Genomic DNA, 25,599 nt, shown 5'->3' with positions numbered 1-25,599 from the left:
GATTAATTTAAAAAAATTAAAATTTCCCAAATTTACTATTTCAGTCAAATAACTATCTACGCAACATTTTTGTCAATAATGACATGTATTGACAATTTCCATTCTAAATATCTCTAGTACGGTTGCTCGTAGCCACTTTTACCAAGAGATATTTTTTACGTAAAAACTCAGGGAAATGTATATTTTTTTCACCCAGTAGTTTTATACAGGTACGGACGAAAAGTTATTACTCTTAAAAACAATTAAAACACATGTAGCTGGCGCCCCCTACAAATAGGAGTTGTATTCACATTAAAATCAAATTTCTCATGTCAAAAAACTCCCCAGACACCAATTTTCACCTAAATATTGACGTTACTTCAGAAATTATTTGGAAAAAATCGAAATAAAAATGAAACACCCTGTATCTCTGAAACTAAGCATTTTAGAACATACATTTATACGAACTTTTTTACTTATTTTTATCTGCAGAATATGCTGGCGAAGTTTCCGGAATACAGTTCGGACCACCCTGTATAATTACATACAAGGTATGACTCTTAAATCTTTTTATATTATTTGAAACGTTTGAAATTGTTTAAAAACTTACTTGTTTTGTTTGAAAAAAATAGCATGTTCTATTCGGAGTAAAAATTACTTTTTGTGCCTTTTTGTATTATAAGTCAAACGTAAGGTACAGCCTAGCCACCAAACGTGTCATTTTTACTCCTAATAAAACAATATACTACTATACAGGGTGTCCCAGAAATAAATGCAAGTATTTTAACTGGTAGTATAGTTCAACCCCAGAAAAACGTCTATGAGGTTTTTTTCGCGAAAAAAAAAACTCATAGGAAAATTCGAAATTTTTCATAAAATATTTTTCGAAATTTTTTTAGTTTTTAGTTTAAAAACATAATTTCTTGATAATATGGCAACATAGGTATTAGATTAAATTTACAAGAAAGAAAATCCAGAAAAGATTGAGTGGTTCTGAAAATTTTAGCAAAAAATATTTTTTTTGGGAAATTTTCAAAGTAAAATAACTCTGTTATTTTGGACTTATTTGAAAAACGATAAAGAGAAAAAATAATCTCGATAAAAGATATGCTTCATTTATCGAGATTTACCACCCCTTACAATACTTGCACTTATTTCTGGGACACTCGAAATAAGTAGGTATGGGGCCACCTTTGCCCAAGGTCAACCCCCATTTTCTCCCTAAATTTAGGGAAATTTTCCCGTCCATAGCGGCCCACCCTATGTAAATCTTATAACATGGGTTATATGTAATTTCCCTAAATCTTCTGATTTTTAGATTTGGCAACGTCGCATTTCATTATACATCCGGCAACGCTGTACGTAGTCGCCGACCTTTATGGAAAGCACTGTTCATTAAAATGGGCATTTTATAGGGCTTGTTTCTCTATACAATTTCCTGTCTCACAATGTACCGTTTGTGTCCGGGAATGGGTCATAGATTCATAGTTGTCGATTTTCGAAAGAAATCAATACATGTATATTAATTCGTATATTTTTCATTTTATTGATTTTATGGAAAGCACTGTTCATTAAAATGTTGTATCCTATGTTATAGGGCTTGTTTCTCTCTACAATTTCCTGTCTCACAATGTACCGTTTGTGTCCGGGAACGGTTCATAGTTTCAAAGTTGTCGATTTTCGAAAGAAATCAGTACATGTATTTTAATTCGTATATTTTTCATTTTATTGATTTTATGGAAAGCACTGTTCATTAAAATGTTGTATCCTATGTTATAGGGCTTGTTTCTCTCTACAATTTCCTGTCTCACAATGTACCGTTTGTGTCGCGTCGGGGAAGGGATGATAGTTTCATAGTTGTCGATTTTCGAAAGAAATCAGTACATCGAAATCAGTATATTATTTCGTGTATTTTTCATTTTATTGATTTTATGAAAAGCACTGTTCATACTATGTTATAGGGCTTGTTTGTCTCTACAATTTTTTGTCCTTTCTTGTAAATTTAATTTACTATCTAAGTTGCCATATTATGGTGATATTATGTTTTTAACTAAAAATAAAAAAAATATATTTTTGAATTTTTTTTCAAAAAATTCCAAATAAAGCTTTTTTTGGCGAAAAAAACTCATTGTTGTGTTTCTGTGTTCGACTTATAACATTCCTACAAATATTTGCACTTGTTTAAGACTCGCCCTGTATATAAAACACTTTAATTTCACAGTAACTTTGATTCTCTTGACAATTAAAAATTTTCTAAAAAATGAAAAAAAATATAAAAAAATTATTTTTGATTTTAAAAAGGTTGCGTTGCTGGTGCAATTTAAAATTGATTTTAATAATACAAAAATATTTCTGGTAGGCCCTAAATTACGTCACTAAAGTGTAATGCAGGTCCCAGAATACAGTACAGCAAAATTCTACATATAGAAGATCCCATATTTCCGAAGCTTTTAGAGAAATCAAACATATTTATTCATATTTTTAAAACTAAATTTGTCCACCCTATACAGCTATATTTTAACCACCTGTCTAGCACAAGGTCTGACACCCCACAACACGAAAATAAATCCTCCTTAAAAGTGCTTTTCTTTGTCCGCCCGTCACTTGTTCGTCTGTTTCGCAAATAGTCCGAAACCTCGAACATGAAACATTCATCATCGACTTAAGGTCAAGCGGTCATCCGTCCTCGCTGGCGATTGATAAATCGTGGAATTTCTTTAACCTCCCTATTCAAATTTTGGCCCAACTTGTTGAATATTTAAGCGGAGGATCTTGTGTGTAAAAAGGGATTTTGAGAGATGCGGCTTGGTTGGATTACGTCAGCGAATATCTGTCTTTGAAGTCAGATAAAAGGAATATTTTCGAGGAGCAAAATAGGAACTGTTTTGAACGTATTCTCTGTCATGAATGCGATCTGTTTTTGTGAATTTAACCTCGTCTTATGTGTCTTTATAAATGTTTGTTGTTTTGAGTATAGTTCTATATCTCGAAAATCGGGGTATTTTGCTACCAAAATAGAAAGTGTCAGTGTATATAAATCCAAATGAAAACCAGCTTTTATGTGGCATTTGGTTAGGTTGCAGAAAGAAATTACCTAACCGACTAAAATAACTTAACGTTTAAATGGGTATATTTTTTCAGTCAGATATAAAATTTATCTTCTATCGATTTAGTTTATATTCTTCTGACGACGGCAGAGATACATATACCCTGTGAAACGTTAAATGTCATTTTTGTTTGATAATAAAAGAATTTCGAACTTAGACTGACGTTATTTTATTTAATTTACTTAACGTTTCGGTCAGATGTATCCCTGACCCTTATGACGAATTGTGCTTTGTAATTGTACTTTCCTCGTCCCATACAATTATGGGACGAAGAAAGTTAATCACCGCGACCCTATAGATCTACTGTGTCCCTCTTTCTTGAGTTATAACTCATCATACAGTCTCAGGGCTTTGATACAAGCTAGTATCTAAGACTGTTTTACGGAAGTTAGTTGTCCATCTCCCATATCAGTCGTCCCAAAGTTTATGGCATGAATAGTGCCGTCTTGGCGCACTCAATGATGAGGCGTTCTGGTGTTTCCCCATTTTCCTCACAGAATCTGCATTCGCCGTTGTTTCTTGGCTTCAGTCTACTATGTGGGAAGACAGTGTCCTGTTAAAAACCCCGTGACAGTCGGTCATAAGTACTGAAAAATTTCATCGTGTCTTAGACCGTTGGAAGATTCCCATTCCAGGCTACGGATGGAATCTTCCAAGTTCTTGAGTTCGGAGTATTTAGTCGTCAGCCCAAAGACTCCGATCCTAGTTTCTGCTTTGGTTTTCGAGGCATCAATATACGACATTATCGTAAGGGCTTTTACCTGCTGAGCACAGGTTTCTCTTTTACAATTTTTTTATTGCTCAATACTACAGAGAGGTGTTTCTCAAAGTTGTACATCCTTGGTATGTCATCCCCTGGGAGATGGAGAAGTGGAATTTCCCTTTTGAGCGTGTTGCTCCCGAGCTGACAATTGTCTCAATACTGTTTCCGTACCGACATTGTCGCATTGGCATATCTACCGATGACAATGTTCAGTGGTGTTAGTGACTCCTGTGATAAATTGAATAGAAAATTATTTTTGAATATTTTCCTTTTCTGTTTCCATGGGAAAATTTCCAGAAGTTTTGAATTAACGATCTCGTCATTACTGTGTGTTAAATGTTGTTTCTATACTAAAGTCTCTAGATAATATCGCCGCTTTGAAAATGGCCATAATACTGTAAAATAAAGTTTAGTTATTACGTATGTAATAGGACAATTGAACTTTATTTTAGATTATAATGGTTACTTTAAATTTTAAAATTTAGTTTTTTTATCTCCTGTAAATTGGAACCATTTAACAGTTGCGTAGTTGTTCTTCCGGAGCGCCGATATATGAACTATCGCAATTGACTCCATTTTGATTCCATTTAGTGGCGAGAAAATTAAAAGAGTAACCAAAAAAGACGATAATGTTCATGATCTATAAGTTGCATAGGTAATAAGAATTCATAAAAATATTCATTTATTATTAACATATAATTTATTAAGAAGTTTATATGTTGGGACAAGGTCATATTTTGGAATTATTGCCCTGGTTTTTCAAAATGACTGAAAAATATATGTTTAATTTTTTAAATATAAACATAGCCATATATCCTAAACAACTTGAAAATATTTTTATGAATTTGCAAATCAATCCATGTTTACAGTAGCGGATTTTGTTCATAAAAGGACAAATTTGCCTGACAACTAAATGTTGGGACAAGTATTTTTAAATAATTAATATCATCATAGGCGGCTTTGCTATAAACGTTACAAATGTCGCAAACTGTTTACTTCAGCATTGGCAGCTTGTAAGTGACTCGATACTTTGAGTAGTGAGATTTACTGTAAGTAATTTTAATTTTTTTAATTTTCAATTTTGTTAATTTAATCTAAAGTAATGGTCCGTGGAAAAGCTACAAATCAAAAACTACGCGAAATTATCATTCGTCAATACATTACGGGAAAAACAATTAGAAAAATTTCTGATGATTTAAAGTATTCCAAAAACCACGGTCTTTAATATAATAAAAAAATACGGCGAATCTGCCAATGTAGGCGTTAGAGGTAAAAGTTCGGGAAGGCCAAAAGTTGTATCTCAGAGAGATTTACGAAATTTAGTAAAAATTTGCAAGTCTGCGAGAAGAAGTACTCTTCGCGAAGTAACAGTTAAATGGAGTACTGTAACTGGTTTAAATATATCAAGAGAATGTTGCCGAAGATATATCCATAAATGCGGTCTGGAGTTTTACAAGGCAAACTTTATTTTCTGTGGATAATCAATTACCTGAAAATTATTGATACAAATTCTTATTTAGGCCAAAGAAAAACTGCTACTGACAGAAAGTCAAAAGAAAAATCGCTACAATTGGGCAAAATCTAAATTATCGTGGACACAAAATGATTGGAGTAAGGTCATATTTAGCGATGAGTCTAAATTTGATGTTTGCGTTGGAGATCATCGAAAACGAATAATATGAAATAAAGCAGAAGCCTTTCATAAAGATTGCTTAAAGAGGGTTGTTAAATTTACTAAGGGGATTATAGTTTGGGGTTGCATGTCAGCAAGAGGTTTGGGCAAATTGAATTTTATAGATGGCACTGTGAACGCCCAAAAATATCAACATATATTTGAGACCTCACTTTTGCCTAGTGCTCAAGAGTTGTTTCCAAACGAAGACTATATTTTCCAACAAGATGGAGCATCGCGTCATTCAGCAAAATCAACTAAAAATTGGTTCGGTAATAATAATATAAAAGTTCTATCCCATTCTGCAAATAGTCCGGATCTCAATGTTATAGAAACTGTGTGGCATAAAATGAAGCAATATTTGAGAAACCACCCTCAACGGACAATTTTTGATTTGCGGACAAAACTGCAGGAAATTTGGGATAATTTTTCTTCTCAAATGTGCCAATCTTTGGTAAATACAATGCCATTAAGAGTTCAGGCAGTTGTTAAGGCGAAAGGTGATGTAACTCCGTATTAAACAAATTTCTTATATTATATTATAGTTGTTACAACATATAGTTGTTAGGGCTCGTATTTCGAGTCAAATTTTCGTTATGAACACAGCCATGACACTCTAGATTGAAATTTAAAATACTATTTTTGAAGCAAAATTGTGAAAAGTTAATATATGAGATGTCATTCTATCCAGAATGCAATTTTTTATCGATTAAAGTAAAAAAATATCGAGGGTACCACTTAAAATTGTTAATTAAAAGTTGTAGTAATTTCCGGTGAAACAGGAAGTGACCGAAATGAATTGAATACGACAGTCAATCCTAATTTATGTTTGTTTGAAAAAAATAGAAAAGCTATAGGGGTGAGCCATTTTTGAAAAACACCCGGTAATTCGTAACCATAGCTAAACACGCCTGGCTATCGGCGCCTGAAATGAAGAGCTCTCTGATTGGCCTATTTTAGTTACCTGCCCCTATTCGTAACCATATTATGAATGATTTATTATAGTTAAAAATTAGAAAAATAGAAATGAATAAATTATTAATAGCTAGTTATAAACAAAGATAATTAAAGGAAACCGAACTGTTTTCTCATTCCCCCCTCCTTCTCTTCCCTTTCCCTAATAAAGGGGGTTTGTTAAACGACTCACCGCCGCCAAATAAATTCCAATTAAAGACCGTGGTTCCGGTCGGTTGAATTCGAAAAAATCATGCGACGCTCGCGACTAAGTAACGGCCGTTTTAGGGAACACGTGGGACAAGTTTCACGAGCGCTAAACGGCAATACGGAACGATGTTATAACAGTAAAATAGAGCGCGCCGGGTCCAAAGAAACGCTTGAAATTGTACAGTTGCGGCCATTTAAGGGTAATGTCTCGCAATTTATTCCATTACGGTGCCCCGTTCCGTTACATATTAAACTGTTTAACAGATAACATTTCCCCCGAAATGAGCCCGCCCTTAATGAGTCCCGCTCCATACTGTTTCATTCATTTTTCTTTATAATTCGTGTGGCGCGTTACTATTTCTGACTTTTCGTTTAATGGCGCTCGGTGCCGCCGGTTGCAATTTCATTTCGCTGGTGCCGGTTGGAAATAGTTTTAACGGATACTAATCGGTATCTTGGAGACTGTATTTTTTATTAGACTTTCTTGAGATGTGCTTTTCAGTTTTGTTATAAATATTCTTCAATAAAATTACTTTATTTACAACCACATATGTAATACTGACATTACTAACTTTTAAAAAATTTGAAAGTGTCAAATTATCTACATTTCTTCCCTCACTTCCTTCCCTCACCCATTTCCCTCACTCGGTTTTTCTTATTTCTCGCCTCATTTAATTAACCAAAATACTCTTGTAATATCTTTTTTAAATACTTATCTAACATCAACAAAAATAAACAAGAAGATTAACAATAATATTTGAAGATTTTTATACATTTCTTTTTGCTTGGTAAAAATGCTAGACTTCTTTGGCTTAAAACCTACATTCTGGCGTTTTAAAAAAGCGACGAGTTTGTAATATTTTGATATGCCAGTCTTTCCCTTAATTCTAGCATTGTCCGTAGCATGCTGTATGTAGCCCAAAGAGTAGATGCTTTTTCTGCCTTGCCCTGTCGCTAAAATATGCCATTAAGACTATCTCCGAAGCAATATTCTTAAAATTTCTTTCGGCATGCTATTTCATATCGCCCCCTTTTGCTCCTTTTGCAGCTTCTGTAAGTTCTGGTACAGAACCAATATTAAAGTAATCTCATTATCAGAACTTTCCGACAACATTCTGGCTTTCTATGTTATATAAATTTGAAAAAGCGAATGAGAAATTCAAAACTGTCACTTAGTTGTTTAAATAGATAAATGAAACAAGTGTAGATTGGAAAGTGCCCATAAGGGCAATGTAAACACTATTTGGCGCTATTCTTGCAACGGTCGCGACCCAAAGCATTTGAAAATTTCGGAGCGGTTCGGTTTTTTCCGGAATTATATTACCAAATATTGTTTATTCAAATTTATGATTATTTTCATTTAATTTGATAAATAAAATACAGTGTGTTGCATACAAGAAACTTTATTTTATATAAGGACATATATGAAATACCTATGAAACGCTGGAAACCGACGTTATGCCACGATCCGCGATGGTTTTTGTAGTTCACAGTTCACATCACAGCTTTTTAAGTTTTTAATGCCACTTTTTCACAATTATCTCGGGTGTGAATAAATAAAACTTAAATTAAACTCACAAGACAGCAATAATTACTTTGAAAATGGACGCTTTAAACACTTTTCGGAATTTTTCCAATGAGAGCGGTTTAGGTGAGGATAAATAGTGACTCGGTAAGTAAGTAACTAAAATAACTGACTCGGTCTTAATGAAAAATTAGTGGCAGGACTATCATTAGTCGCCAGTTTTTAACGGAAACTCATTTTTTTGGAAGGTTATCCTTCTTTTCTCTCTCGGGTCATATATGTAGAATGTAGAATGTTTAGGAGGGGAGTTAATCACCGCGACCTTTTATGATCTATTATGTGTTCCCCTTTCTTAAGTTATAACGAGTTATAACTCATCATACAGTCTCAGGGCTTTAACAAAAGCCAGTAGCTGAGACGGCTCCACAGAGGCCAGCTCTCCATCCTCGACATCAGATGTACCAAGGTTCATGGCACGAACGTTGTCGTCTCGGCGCACTCAGTGATAAGGTGTTCTGGTGTTCCCCATTTTCCCCACAAAATCTGCATTCGCCGTTGTTTCTCAGTTTCAGCCTACTGAGGTGTTCGTTGAGGAGACAGTGTCCTGTTAGAAACCCCGTGATAATCCGAAGATTGTTTTTACTTAAATCAAGGAAAACCTTTGATTTTTCTCGGTCGTAAGTTCCGAGGAACTTTTTCGAGTGTCTTAGACCGTTGGAGGACACCCATTCCAAGTTACGGATGGAGTCTTCCAGATTCTTCAGTTCCGCTTTCAGTTGGTTCCCGTTTGGAAAACAGAACGGTGCTGATCCAGTTAGTGGAATGTTCGCTCCTTTTCTAGCTAGATCATTTGCTTTTTCATTGCCTTCTCCCTTGGTGAGCAGGCACCCAGAGTAGGAAGCCTTTATTTTCTTTGCCTAATTTGTTGAGCTTCTCTAGGCATTCTTTGACCAACTTCGAATTGATGGTTACTGAGTTGATCGCGTTAAGTGCTGCTTGACTATCGGATAGGATGGCAATTTCCTGTTTTCAATAGTTCCTATCTAAGATAAATTGTACGCATCTTTCGATAGCGTAAATTTCTGCCTGAAGGATACTGGGGTAGGTGCCCATTGGTTCGGAGTATTTAGTTTTCGGCCCAAATACTCCTATCCCTGTCCCTGCTTTGGTTTTGGAAGCATCAGTATACCACGTGATGGTATACTGATGCGGTCTTTTATATGCTGACTAAGCGTTTCTTTCATCCAATCCTTTGTATTACTCAATACTACAGTGTTAAGTAATACAAAGGAGTTGAGGTGTTTCTCAAAGTTGTAAATTCTTGGTATGTCATCCACTGGGAGTTGGAGAAGTGGAATTTTCTTTTTGAGGATGTTCCAAGTGCCCGACCTGAAAATTCTCTCAGTACTATTTCCGTCAATGACCATTTTAATCATTGTCGCATTGGCATAACTACCGACGACAATATGCAGTGGTGTTAGGTCTAGAACGACCTCCATTGCTGCTATTGGACATGTTCTCATGGCACCTGTGATGCAAATACATGCCAGTCTTTGTACTTTGCACAGGTTTTGCCTTGCTGTACCTTGCTCTAGTTTTGTATACCAAACAACTGCTCCATAAGTAATCATGGGTCTTACTATCATGATATACATCCAGCGCAAAATGTTATTTCTCCACTTATTTCCCGCCAGTCTTCTGCATATCATGAAATCCTTTGTGGCTTTGCTGGTCGGGTCATATATAAATCAATAGACAAATAAATAAGTCTTTCAATCATCAAACTAATAAGAGCAATCGAGATTCTTAAACAAGAGCCGTAAACGTGTCGATTGGATAGTCAGTTAAAAATGGCGGCTATCGTAATTATTATTCTTCATTTATTGAACAATAAAATGTGGAGATTTGTTCTTTTCCGTACTTTATAGACTAAACGTTAAATAAAATTCAAAATTTGAAGTTTGTGAGACTTCTAGAAGTACCTTAATATTTTGATAATATAATTGGTCATTGTAGAAATTAAAGAACTTCGTCTAGCGACTATTCTGAGACATACAAAACAGACAAAATTAAAAAATAAAGAATCAATTAAAAAAATTAAATAAAAGCAATTAAAACTCATTCTTGCAACTTCGTGTCGACTGGATAGTCAGTTACCGGTGGTGGCTAGATGCTTGTATTTTTATAATCAATATTCAGATAACAGTTCTATTCCTAAGATGATGCCCATGAATATGAGTTTATATCCTATAATTCAGCACATATATTCATTCCTTACATCAAACAGGTCAAAATCTTGATAATATGTGACAAAAAAAACACTTTTTTATTTTGTAGATATTCTTCCATCGAAAAACAGATTTTTTTCGAGAAATAAACCTGCCACAAAGGATACTACACTACAAGGATAATATAGATATTTTTAGTCATGAAATGTACTTGTTAAGCAACTTTAAACATGACCAATTTCCGATTATTCCGCAATAAAAACAATCTCCCGACAAAATTAATATTTATCGACATTCCCCGAAGCACAATAATCGCAAAGCCTCGATAGAAAATTGTTATTCGGAGGAAGGAGCGGCAGACAATTCGAGCCAAGTCAGACGGAGGCAACGGAGGCAAGAAAGCACACGGTGCATTAGGTTGACGTCTACGTACCTCGTTCGTATTCCAGCGATGCCTCTGGGTGGGAAAGTGGTCGGCGCGGGGCAGGCTCTCCAGGTTTTCTGGCAGCTTGATGGGTTCCCCGTCTGAAACAAGAGGCCACAACGTTATTTCGAGCAGGTATGTTTATGGAATAAGGGTTGAGTAAAGAATGTAAACGAAATATAGTTTTTAATCGTGTATATTATTTTATAAATAAAAATAAAAAAATGATATTCATGTCCAAATAAATTATGCAGATAGATTAAAGAATTTAAACGGAATAATCTTAAATTTTAAACATATATGTACATATACATAATATACAGTATGTCCCCGTATTGTCTTTACAAGAGGAAAAACATTTTTATTACTGACATTTTGAGAAAAATACATTCCTAATAAAAATGATTGCTTCTTCTGAAATGGTTAATCCCTATATACTTTTCCAAATTTCCATACCGTTTTAGAGAATATTAAAAAAAACATGAAAATGTAGTTGAATTTTTTCCTAAATCTAATATCATTTCTTTTTCTTTCTTTGATAGATTATTATTGGCAGAATTTTAAATTAACGTCATATTTTTTGAAGAAGCACAAAATTTATTTAGTTCAATGCCATGGAAAAGGTGTTAATGTGATACGTAACAAAATTTTAAATACAAAATACATGAAATATCTACTTAATATTAATACTTATTTAATTGTTATCCCTGTAATTCTATTCTGTATCCAGGGCAGCTTCTTTATAGAACATTGCTGACTTTGCCACACTCTTATTAACAGAATCCTCACTACTTTGTACCAGGATTTCCTAATTTTGAAAAAGAAGTTCAAGAAATGCCCATGCATAAATTTAGATTAGTTATACCGAGCCCGCCTAAAATATTTTGAGCAATTTGACTAGCCTTTAATAGGTTTTTTGAAGAGCAACTGAAAACAAGCGGTCTTTTTGCAATGTACAGCAAAACTGTAAATACATAAACAAATGCAATGTAAATACAAATAAAAATGCAATGTACAGCAAATATAATCATTGTTTAATAAGCCTAATTCTGATTAGGCATTTTGCAGAGCGACTGAAAACATATATAAAGATATAGAAACGGATCTTTGTAAAAGTTCTTCCTTTTGTTTAAAATGTCCGCATTTAATAATATGCCTAGTTTTTTTGCAAAATGCCAAATTATTCGATAACCCTGCGACATATACATATTTATAAATAATAATAAATTAGAATAATATCCAAATAAATTATGTACAAGGATGCTTCGTCTGAAACAAGAAAGCACAACGTTATTTTAAGTTGGTATTCATGCTTATCATATAGATAGATTAAAGAATGCTAACTAAATAAATCGGCACGTGTTCTTATAAAAAAGTCGGCACGTGTTCTTATTGTTTAAAACCAAAAAACAATTTTACCCGTAGTTTTTCGTTAAAAGGAAGGGGTTTTTAATTTCTATTTATTTATAATTTCTGATAAAAAGCGTAAGTATAGAAAAAAATGACTAAGCCCCTGGGTTGTAGTTAAAAAAGTGCCTTAAGAATTTTATGAATGCGCGAAATGAAAAAAATATGGGCTATTTTCAAAAAGGCCTAAAATTAAAAAAAAACTACATTAGTTTACAGTGAAAATAACGACCAACGGTACATGCCATCAAATATGTCTCAGAAATCAAGCTTTATGAATGACATCTATATTGATTTTGCCCCACCAAATCAGGATATAAGTTTACTTATGTCAAAGCTAACCACTTTCTACCAGCCGATCGATGTTTTTTAAATAATCATTAATTAATAAGAAATATCATTAATATCAAACCAAATTATGCATTTGGGATTGACGTTTCAAAAAAAAAGCTACAACGTTATTTCAAACAGGTATTTTTATAGAACAAAGGTAGATTACAGAATTTACACGAAATAAACTTTATTTTGAAACATGTATATTTTTTATAAATGAAAATAAAAATTACTAGTTAATCAAATCTGAATAACGATTAAAAATTCCTCTTAGAGATGTCAACACTATCCAAATAAATTATGCAGATGGTTTCCTTCAAATAATGTTGTGTAACTTCTTGAAGAATTATTATAACGATGGCATTACAGGGTCAATCTTAAAGAACTGCAAATATTTTTAAAGGTAGTATATTTCGACGCCAAAAACACGTCTAGGAGTTTTTTTGTGATTTTTTTTTAAATTTGGATTTTTTTAAAATTTTTAGTTAAAAAATATAATTTCTTGATAATATGGCAACATGTATAGTAGATTAAATTTCCGAGAAAGAAAACCCAGAAAAGATCCAGTGGTTCTCAAAATTTAAGGAAAAAATATTTTTTTTTGCAAATTTTCAAAATAGAACGGCAAAGGGAAAATATGTTTCTTTTATCGAGATCTACCAGCCCTGAAAATATTTGCACTTATTCAAGGCTCGCCCTGTATATTGTAAAAATTAAAGAGTAAATATAAAAATTAAATTAATGCTAGGCAAGAATCTTATTTAAAAAGTAAATTAAAAGGTCATTTTCATCGTTTTAAAGTAAATACTTTTTTGAAACGGTGTCTTCATCTGATATTCAGTTTGCTTATATCAAATATTAATGAAAGTCTAATGGCAGTTTCTAAAATATAATTTCGAATTTGCTATATCCTCTTTCATTCGGCTCTATCCGCCGCTTCGTTTGCATATCGCAGCAGTTTCTACCATCCGAATTCCGTATTGATTATGTATTAACTCGGTAATATAGAAAATTTAATCAGAAATAGTTTTTCCCTCGAACCGGGGCAAAATGGACGTATTTAAATAGATTTCGTATTTTATAAATTGCGATTGCCGTTTGTGTCAAAAGCTTTTAAGTCCTTTTCCGGATCTTTTAAATACATTTCATTTTATTAAAATAAATCTATTTGAAGTCTTGATTTTATATTTTAATTTATTTCGTTGTGGTCCAAAAACGGTTGTATATAAATTGAAATGTCGACAACACTAAAATATTAAATTTTATATACCTTTTTATTTATTCTTTAATAATTTTATATAATGCTTAGTAATTTGAACACAACTACGTTTTGAACCAACCAACCTACCAACTGACCAACTACCTTTGAAATTTTGAAAAACTCTACCACCAGATATTAACAGAACAATTCAGTTAGCATGGAGCACTTATGGAAGAAACTCAATTGTATTTAAATCTAGAAAGCTATTCTATCTAAAGAAGAAAACATTCGACCAATGTGTACTCCCAACTAACATTTTTTGTTTTTTAATGGTAATGCTTACGTTTCGATAACCTACTTAATAAAACCTAAGAGCCTATCAATTGTTCGCGAAACGTTTTCGTTACCCTTATAACATCCCTATAGCACTTAAATGGAGAATCTTATAAAGGTAACGGTGACCAAATTTTAGTACCTTATAAAACCTTGAACGTGACCTTTACTCTCCATTAATTGGTAACTAAGAGGTTACCTTTACCTTTATAAACCATAAATAAGTTTTATAGCGGCAAGGAATACATTTTCGTTACTGTTTTAAAACCTTTATATTCCTTTTTTATAGTGTTTATAAACACCAAAATAAAAAACGCCCCTTTTAAGTTCATCTCTTTCTACAACGTTTGTTTGCAATATATTCTATTTCAAGTCCTTGTCATTATTATTCTGCTTGTAGTTTAAAGTTGACAGCAATGGATTTTCACTTTGATGAAAATGGCATGTTATAATAATTATCATAACAACTTAAATACTCTGTAAGAATTCTATGAGGACTAAATTTTATTGGCACGGAAAATTTATCGAGTAATATTAACATTTTACCCTTCTTAAAACTAAAGCACCCTCGTTTAGAACTCAAATATAATTTATTTTGTAAAAACCAAAAAATTAAATTTACGTCTCATGATTTGTTTTTTTTGCAAATAGACTGCGCAACATTTCTTAACCCCATGCTTTTGAAAAAATACGTCTTAAAGCTTCGGTAATATTGCTTAAAATGCAATATTATTCTTTTTTGTGTAAGTACAACAACACAAACATAAAATGGCCGCCTTATAAAAGGACGTCATGTTCGCCATTTCGCCTTTTAAAAACCTCTAGTTTTATATGGGCCTTTAAGTAATCATCAACACTTTAAAAACACTTCCCTAGGTGTCATGGGAATTTTGCTCTTCCAATAAAACCTTAGGTGCTTTTGTGGTACTTAATAGTTTTATAAGTTACCAAAATGGTATTTATAGAAACTTGACCATTGACTATAACCTCACTTTTTGTTTCGGGCGCTTTGGCTTTTGCAAAACATTTTTTAATCAAAATAATTAAAACAAAGCCCTTCAATGCACTTCAAAATTGTCCAAACCACAGAAGATGGAAAATCAACACCGTCTTTGACCAAATTTCCCCGATATCAATACATTCTTGTAAAGGTCCTTTGCCCCTTCCTTCATCGGTGGCAGTCGATTCAGTCGAAGTATTTGGCAATATATCTTCTTGAGAAATGTCTAAGTTTTGGTAATTTTTAGTAGTTGTGGGTGGTGTGCTTCCCAAAATATTTTCGCGGGTTTTAACGCACTTTCTATAAAAACTGCTACTGTATTTAATTTTTTCCAATTTTTTCTTTCTTCTTCCATCTTTGATTTGCAAAAGCAAAACAGGAACATAAAACATAACCTAACCTTAAAAATATAGCGCCCCCTATTCTACACATGAAAGGAGTTGCTACTGAGCCTATAAGTTTTATAAAATTCTTTAGGTTTTGTAGTAGCTGTAGAATGTTTATTAGGTGCCTTAGGATTTATAAGGGTTTTACGAAGTAAGCTATAAAACCCCAAGAGTAAACGTTTTATAATAAGGTTTTTAAGAACGCTATAAAACCCTTTTAAAAAACTTTAAGTAACCAATACCAAAGGTTTTATAAATAAGGTAACGAAAACATTTTGGATGCAATATTATAAAACTTCAAGTATTTTGATAATTTTTTGAGGTGTTACAAAACTTTTAACACCAATAGTGTTCTTATAAGACTTTAAACACTCTTATAAATGTTAAGGCTCCTTATAAACCTCTTATAAATACCCGTTACCTTTTAATAAAACTTTAGGCTCCGAAAAATGTTACTTGGGCTACCAGTCATGACCTATGCATGCGAAACCTGGACACTTAAAACGGACATCATAAGGAAACTGCAGATCGTACAACGCTCAATGGAACGAAATATACTGGGAATACCCAAGAGAGACCGTAAAAGAATAGAGCGGATACGACAAAAGACCCAGGTAATAGATGTCATCCACAGAGTCAAATTCCTCAAATGGCAATGGGCAGGGCACAGGGCAAGAAGAACGGACAACAGATGGACCACAAAAATTACAGCATGGTACCCTAGAGGAATTACCAGACCTAGAAAAAGACCAAACCTGAGATGGGACCATGATATTAGGAAATTAGCAGGGATAACTTGGGCCCGCACAGACAACAATAGACAATAATGGGCCCAACTACAAAGAGAGTATCTAAATATGTGAGGGAGGCTACGCCATAATTGGAAATGGTTTAATAAGCTAAAAATGATGAACATACATATACATTTAATGTTAACAGCAAGAAATTATTATTACATTTAAGTGTGTGAAATAATCTGCACATGTTGTTTGTGGTGTTCGAATTCGAAGGTTGCCAACGCATATTAGAATGCCAAAAAGTATGAAAGACAGGAAGAGGGTAAAATTATGACAAATTTGGGAATTTAGGTCCACTAACATGACGTTTTAAAAATTCGAAATTTTAAAAAACTCCGAATATTGCTAAATATATTCGAAAAAAAATCATAAAATCGATTTTATTTTTTTCTGGTTTCGTTTGAAGATATTGTAACGTTTTTAGTTCGTTACATGTCTTTTTTATATATAATATATGATGTCTGGCCTATCATCACCGGATTCCCTCTCGTTCAGGCCGGATAGATTATTTGACGCGTAATTTTTACGTTCCCTGGTCGCCAACCCTGTGATCGTTCGACACAACCCTGTTACTATTCTGTGAAGGCGCGCGCTGTCAACATCGCTTCTGTCAACTCTCCGTGCTTAACCTCACTTTGTTTTGACGCTCTGTTGTATCCCAGCTTTTGGAGATGGTGATTATTTAAGTCTTGCTGTATAATTTGAATCAGCTGCTATTTCGAGGCTACAGGGTAGAGTTAAGGATGTCCCAACTTGTATTTGTGTGTTTGCTGGCACGTTGGCGTCCCTTTTCTTTTGTCCTCCAGAATGTCACATGGAAGAAAGGACATGTTGTTTATTATTTATTGAGCCCTCGGAAGTATTTCGAGGGTCCAAGGTACGGACTGTGTCCAAGGTACGGACTGTGTCCAAGCTACGGACTATTTCCAAGGTACGGACTATTTCCAAGTACGGACTGTGTCCAAGGTACGGACTATTTCCAAGGTACGGACTATTTCCAAGGTACGGACTATTTCCAAGGAACGGACTGTGTCCAAGGTAGTGTCTTGTGTACAGACATTATCGTATGTACGGATGTCCTGTGGACGAGTGTCCCCAGTAAGAACGATTTTTTCTTACATATAAGTGCCACAGCGTGGATGTAGCTTGAGCCTCATGCTGCTTCGTTCCCAGCTGTAAGCTAGTTAGTTACGGCTGTACCAATTTATGGTGTCTCATGCTGGCCCCTTTGGTTGTGTTGGATGGCTGAGTACAGAGATGCGAGACCACCTCACGCTGCTACTGTTTGAAGCAAGATTACATAAAGAACAGCTAAGTGTAGATATACGTTTTAGTTTTTATGTTTTAGATTTTCTATATGTTCAGTCTTAAACAGTAACGTACATTTTAAATAATATCGTGCAGACTATATTTAGTGGTTAGATTATTAAGAACATTTATGTCGATTCAGTAGTTACAATGTGATTTAGATTTTAGGTTTCATTATATTACGCCTTGTAATAGTATTACATTCTATAGATATTATTACTGCGCTATATTAACAGATGAATAACGAGACATAGATTCTAGAATCTACAGGTTGCAACACATCAGATTTAACACCGCATAAAATTTAACAATTTAAATAAAGTAATGCTACTTTTCTTATATCTTCTATAACGTTACACGCATTGTATTTTTTCATAGTCTTTTCATAAAACATATTTAATATTATTTACATACATAGTTTTACTCAACAAATAACCACTATAATAATTATTAAAATTGTACAATGCTAGTTACCATCAGAATTCATCATGAATAAATATAGTCATTAGTTTTAAGTATTATACAACTGTGTTTTCTTTCTCTGTACATGCCTGGCGCCATATATCTATTTTTTTTGTTTATTGTTCTTAATTAGTTTTCTTTCCAGTGAAATACCTTATCCACGACTGCTCTCCGATGAAAAGCTGCCGTTCGCAGTGGTAGTTGTTTAAAAAACGCTACAATATATATTATAATAACTGTGAATTCAAATATCAAATTCGACGTTTTCTTTCCGAGATACCATTAACAACTATATATTTTTTAAATACCGACCTGCATTTTTATATTCTCTTTTTCCACACACATAATCAAAGTGATCAATATATAAATCTATCCAACATATTGCCTCATATGGGGATATTTTTAGGACTCCCTATATACTATTTATTAACAAAACTATTAATACTATTCATAAAGAAGTATATTTTTGTATTGAAATAATAAATAGCATTAAGGAAACTTATATTTAATACTTTGAATTATTTAAAATAATATTTTTAAGTAGCTTTTAAGGTAATAACAATGGTTAAGGATATTACAATAAAACATAAAACAGATATATTGGAAAACGATTATTACATAAATTTATGATTTACTCGTCATTTTAATTTTAATTTGAAAGTTTTACTTTTCTATACTACAAATATTTCAATCAAATCTACGCAGTTTTCAATATTAAATTGTTATATGTAGAAAAATGTTGTGATATTATATCAAACCTTGAGAAATTTTTAAATTTAACTTTTGAGAAAACACTCTGAATAGAAAAAAACATATCCCAAGGCTCCAAAGAAACTAAAGTAATCCACTGCTTGACCAATTATTAAGAAGCAAAAAGAAACAAAATCTTTGATCAATACCTGTCAGAGACTGAAACTAAAGTTGTATGGAGAAACCTTAAATAAATAATAAAGATAATTCTTTATTTCCAAATAACAATATAAAAAAAGTCCAGAAAATTGGTCAAAACTAAGAAATAAATCAGAAAAGAGCTATTACTAAAATCAGTAAAAAAGGACAATAATGTAAAGACTAACAATAATTAAAAAAATATTTATCCTTGTTGTAAACTCTTTAAATTCACCCAATAGTAAATAATTTTCGTTACACTGTAGTTAGACGGTTGGTTTTAAGAAACTCTTGAATAAGACCTAATAAGCGAAACATAAAATATGTAGAGATAAAAAATAAAAAATTTTAAATGTTTAAAAAAAATTGAAACTTTTAAAAGTGTGTTTTATTAAAGTTGTAACGTTTTTAGTTCGTTACATGTCTTTTTTATATATAATATATGATGTCTGGTCTATCATCACCGGATTCCCTCTCGTTCAGGCCGGATAGTTTATTTGACGCGTAATTTTTACGTTCCCTAGTCGCCAACCCTGTGATCGTTCGACACAACCCTGTTACTATTCTGTGAAGGCGCGCGCTGTCAACATCGCTTCTGTCAAATCTCCGTGCTTAACCTCACTTTGTTTTGACGCTCTGTTTTATCCCAGCTTTTAGAAATGGTGATTATTTAAATCTTGCTGTATAATATCTAAATCAGCTGCTATTTCAAAGCAACAGGTAAAGATGAGATATTATCCTTTTAGATTCGATATTATTATTGAATATTTTTAGGGTAGAGTTACGGATGTCCCAACTTGTATTTGTATTTGGCTGGCACGTTGGCGTCCCTTTGCTTTTGTCCTCCAGAATGTCATTTGGAAGAAAGGACAGATTGTTTATTATTTATTGAGCCCTCGGAAGTATTTCGAGGTAGGTTTATTTTGTTTATTAGACGGTGTTTGATTTTAAACAAGAGTTTCGTGTTCTTAGGGTCTTACGGACGGACATTGTCTTACGGACAAGTGTCCAAGGTATGGACTATTTTTCAAGGTCCTAGTAGTGTTCTCCTGTGCCACTATCTTATGGACGGATGTCCCATGGACAAGTGTCCCCAGTAGGATTGATTTGTCTTACACATAGAGTGCCCCAGCGTGGATGTGGCTTGAGCCCCGTGCTGCTTCACCCCATTTCTAAGCCTGGATCGCCGACAGACAGTACAGAGATGCTAGACCTCCTCGCGCTGCTACTGTTTGAAGCAGGGTTACATAAAAGAACAGCTAAGTGTATATTTAAGTTCTAGTTTTGCATTTAACATCTAAAATGTTTTCAGTCTTAAACAGTAACGTACATCTTAAACAGTAACGTACATTTTAAACAATAGCGTACAGACTATATTTAGTGGTTAGATTATTAAGGATATTTATGTCGTTGCAGTAGTAAAGTGTGATTTAGATTTCAGATTTCATAATATCACGCATTGTAATAGTATTACTTTCTATAGACATTATTATTACGCTATACTAACAGATGAATAACGAGATAGATTCTAGAATCTACAGGTCGCAACACATCTGATTTATCACCGTATAAATTTAACATTTTAAATAAAGTAATGCTACTTTTCCTATATTTTCTATAACGTTACACGCATTGTATTTTCTTTATAGTCTTTTCATAGAACGTATTTCATAGAACATATTTACATACATAGTTTTACTCAACAAATAACCACTATAATAATTATTAAAATTGTACAATGATATTTACCATCAGAATTCATCACGAATAAATATAATCATTAGTTTTAAGTAATACACAACTGTGTTTTCTTTCTCTGTACATGCCTGGCGCCCAATATCTATATATCTTTTGTTAATTATTACTGATTAATTTTCTCTCTAGTGAAATACCTTATCCACGACTGCTCTCCGATGAAAAGCTGCCGTTCGCAGTGGTAGTGGTTTAAAAAACGCTACAAAGTATTAATAATTTTAGATGTTGCCAGGTTAAATACAGCGAAAAAATAAAGCACACAAGTAAAACATTACCATATCAATATGAAAAATTACAAGAATATGGCAATATTGTTAAAATACAGATTTAGTTAATTAATATTCAAATAAAAAAAATATTTTAAAGTAAATCTTAAAATAAAATGCTTAAATTTAAGTTATTCATTCTAATCCACCCCAAAAATCAAAATTATTATTACAACTCTTAATGTTGCTAGCAAGAAGACGAATTAGCTCTTAACGCCTGTAATATTCCTCCGTAAGGGTAGAATTATTACGATTATGTTAATGTTGGCCCGGGTGCGAAGATGGAAGGCATTTCTTCGCGAATTCGACTATAATATTACCGAGACTTACGTATGAATTCGTTCGAAGTAATTCTTGTGTCGACTGAATGGGATAAATTGAATTAATACTAGAAGAGCATGTTCGTTTTATACGTCGCGTAGAGGTAAAATTAAGATATTATTATATTTTAAGATATTTTTAACGCTCTGTATAGAGCAAAGACTCTAAGGGTACGCACACAAAGAAAGCTGGTTAATCAGCGCTTATTTCCATAGAAAACCAGTCCAGGAGCTGGAAAGCAGCGCCAACAACCAAAATTTGCACACCCAACGCAGACAACAAGCGACCAAGAATTAAAAATGCGTTCCGGTAAAAAGTAGGGGCCGATTTACGCTGGCAACAAGCGCCGACAAGTCTTTTTCACAATGAATCTGGCAACATGGCCAACGCCAACATGATCTCTCATGTTTGACTTCAAACATGGTGATTTCATGTCACTTTATCACTTATTAAGAGAATAGGACTGGAGCTCACTTTGGAACGCAGCAAATCCTAATGAATGTTTAACATTTTTCTATGACATAATTAATAATATATTTTTGCAATGTTTACCACAAAAAAAGAGTAAAAGTTTTGGCAGAAAGTTTCCAAAATGGTTCTCTAAAGAGTTGGTTCACAAATTAAAACAAAAGGAACCCTTCTTTAGAATGTTCAAGAAGCATTTTAAGCGTAGAGATTACTACTGAAAAAAGTACTGTGCTCTGAGATCAGAAACAAACCAACTAATCAAAAAGTGTCGTTCGGAATACGTGGGGGGGGGATTGAGACTGGCATTCAATCCAATCCTACTGAGTTCTGGAAATTTATTAGGGACAAACGGCAAAACAGAATTTGGTTGGTACTATAAACTGTGCTCTGGGTCTCTTAATTTTCCCTCGATTTTTCCTCCACTTAACTTCAAAAGACACAAAACACACGTAAAAACACGAATCAAAACGCATCATCTTCCAAAACGCAGGGTACTTGACATAAGTTGACACAAAATTATTACCTATAATTTGGCAAGACTTTGACAAGCTTCAAAAATCTAAAGGCGAGTTCATACGCATCGGCGTCCATTTGTCGTTCATCGTTCCGTCAAACCTGTCAAATCTGTCATTTTTGAAATAAACCAATAAAACTGGTTTAAAACAACAAGAAACGACACAAGAAACGACGATTTATATTTAAACCCATCCATAATTAACTTAAAAAATATTAGAAACTTTTTTTTAGTAAAATAAATGGATTGGTATGGACGTCATCTGCTTTTTTTCTGTCATTGTCTGTCGAAATCTTACCTGAGAAAAAAAAACAGAGTATCTATCTGACAGCATTGCCTTTTTAAAACAAATAAAATATTTTTTCTCTTTCTATTTTGATTTATCTACGATTTCCATATGCCCGTCAAACTCTCCAAAATTTCGTTCTTTCCATGCCATTCGAATTTCGTCGGCCATTTAGACAAAAAGGCGCGCACGTAAAGCATTTCCTGAATAAAACATCGGTCGTCTAGCTAGTCCGCGTCGAACGCTGACTTGACACATTTCCCGGGACGATTTTCATCCTTTTTCCTGGCCGAAAGTCTCGCTTTTTCCGATTATTATATACACACACGCGTCTTTATTTAAATTGTCAGGACCTCCGTCAAAAAGCGGAGGCGCTGGCTACGCTAGGGGAATTTGAAGTAATTCGGAACTTTTCTCTTGCTTGACCAACAGAATATTCTCAGGAGATAGTACTCGAAAGATTACTTAAAAATCCGAATGTATTCCCACTAAAAGTAAAATGCCAGTGATTAGTATACCGGGTGTTTTTCAAAAGCGGCTCACTTCTATAACTTAATTTTTTCTGATAAAAAAACGAAATTGGGTATATGACTTTAATCGAGATTGATGATTTTACAACTTTTGATTTTTCAACGATATTCTATCATATTATTCTATCATAGAAAATGACATTCTGAATAGAATGGTATATCATATGTCAATAATTAACGATTTCAATTTAAAAAAATAAATTTCAATCTAGAGTGTCATGACTGTGTTAAAATTATCAATTTTTTCATCATCAAGGAACTTGGGAAAAATAGATATGATCGTCTAATGTTTTTCGTGTCTTAGCCAGTTAAATGATGCCAATTTAATCACAACTTTAATTTTTCAAATGGGACGAAGATGGCTCATTATCATATTTGTAAAAATATTTTTTTCACGAATAATTTGGTCCACATACTTGCTATTTCGAGTTAAATTGTCGTTACGAACACAGCCTTGGCACACTAGATTTAAAATTTAAATCTCTTGTGACAAGGCTGTGTTCGTAACTGTTTTTGAGAGAAAATGTCAAAAATTAACATAGGATATCGTTCTATTCAGAATGTCATTTTTTTATAAAATAAAGTAAAAAATTACAAGGGTACCTTTTAAAAATCAAAAGCTGTAGTCATTTTCGGTGAAACAAGAGATGATCGAATATAACTGAATACGTCAATCAATGCTGATTTATGTCATATACTAGCATACCAAATCTCGTTTTTCTGACTGAAAAAATAAAAAAATTATAGGGGTGAGTCACATTTCAAAAATACTCGAGAAACGGAAACAAAATTTTTCAGTAATTTTCGACCACTATACATATTTTTCTAATCCAGAAAAAAAAACTTTTAGCAATTCAAACGACATTATTTTCTTCCCCTTTGCAAGGAATCAAAAAATATCGAAATTTAACAAATACTGATAACAGTAACTCTTTTTTACAGCCACGTGTATTTAACCATAATATTTCTCCAAAAAAAATTCTATATGGGTATTTCGCCACTGCAAAATAATCTACAAAATAAAATAGTTATTTTTTGTAAACACTGCTGCGTTAATCCAACGGATAATGGATACAAATGAACAAATTTGCCTAACGGACAAAAAATGCTTATCGTTTCAGAAAGTTTATCTCTTTCCATCGTTGGAAGCGAAAAAAAATACAAAAAATAAAGAAGAAAACTATTTAAAATAGTTTAGTTTTTTTTAAACAGATACGTCTACAAAAACCGTTGAAGTTCTGTTAAAATGAAACAATTACTTACTATAACAGAACGTCAACGGTTTTTAAAGAACCCTGTACAATATATTCCATAATTTTTTGAATTTACTAATAAATGAAACACTAAATATTAAGCAATAAAAAACAATAGACATAAAATTCAATTGTGTGACATGTGTGTCTACCTGGCATACGAGAGTACAGGATTCGATAATCAGCCTGTACGCTCGCCTAAAATTTTTTAATAAATTTATAGAAGACAATAAGCAAATCAACTAGGGTATATCTGCCTAGTACATAACCGGAAATGGAAAATAATACCGTTCATATTTGACAATAAACTGAATTTAACACCTTCACAAATCGTTTATAAAAAATTCACAGATTTTGCAACATGCGCAACCATCATAGGCGTATTGAAAATACCAGACACACACCAGACACAAGTTGGCGGTTGTCGAAGAAAAAAACCTTTTTTTTACACACCCCTTAATTTTAATGAACTTATTCGATACTTTACGGTCACCCTTATAATGTTTACTACTGAACTGTGATATTTATTTCTTGGTTACAGAAACCATGCAATGTAAGGTCGTGGCGGTAAGCAGCAAAAATAAATTACATTAATAAAAATTAATGTAAAAAATAAAATTTGGTCACAAAAAGTTTTTATTATTTTTCTGAAGTAATAACCATAAATATAAAATCTTGACACTTAGTGATGTTGGTTTCATTAGGTTGTTTCTTGCATTGGACTTAATAATATACAGGGTGTCCCAGAAATGAGTGCAGATATTTTAACTGGTAGTATAGTTCAACCCCAGAAACACGCCTATGAGGTTTTTTTTGCGAAAAAAAAATGTTGAAAATTTTATATTTTTCTTGACATTTTCCGGAAAATGTTGAAAAACTTTGAGTGCCACTGTTTACTCCCAGGGAAATTCCTTTTACCGGGCATAGAGAGTGTCGGAGAGAATGCAACGTTGCCACCTCCTACCATACCCACATTCTGCATGTTTATCTATAAATTCAATTATTTTAAGTTGCTACAGAAAAAATACGAAAATTCATTTATTCATATTAGTGTAGATTGCTCTACTAATTCTAGAGAAACGCGCAATATTTTAAATACTTTTTACAGTGGAGTAAACTGAAAAAATAAATCTTAACAATTATAGCTTCTTTTTTGCCATATTAGGAAATATTTTCAATCGTTTCAATAAACAATTATAACATTTAATGTTTAGTTAGAGCTTACCCTT

General features: G+C 33.0%; 1 protein-coding gene across 1 annotated transcript in view; it reads right to left on the bottom strand.

The window, feature by feature from the left end:
- The window catches only part of LOC115888546 (calmodulin-binding transcription activator 1), a 517,884-nt gene that overhangs the window by 223,993 nt on the left and 268,292 nt on the right, over positions 1-25,599 (bottom strand). The window contains exon 4 of the mRNA XM_030908300.1: positions 10,872-10,963. Within this exon, the coding sequence (XP_030764160.1) occupies positions 10,872-10,963 (92 nt within the window). The remainder of the gene's footprint in view (positions 1-10,871; positions 10,964-25,599) is intronic.

This window comes from Sitophilus oryzae, unplaced genomic scaffold, assembly GCF_002938485.1.
Source record: "Sitophilus oryzae breed Bouriz unplaced genomic scaffold, Soryzae_2.0 scaffold_801_pilon_pilon, whole genome shotgun sequence".
Classification (NCBI taxonomy): domain Eukaryota; kingdom Metazoa; phylum Arthropoda; class Insecta; order Coleoptera; family Curculionidae; genus Sitophilus; species Sitophilus oryzae.
The sequence above is the reverse complement of the archived record's forward strand: the minus strand, read 5'-3'. Positions and strand labels throughout refer to the sequence as shown.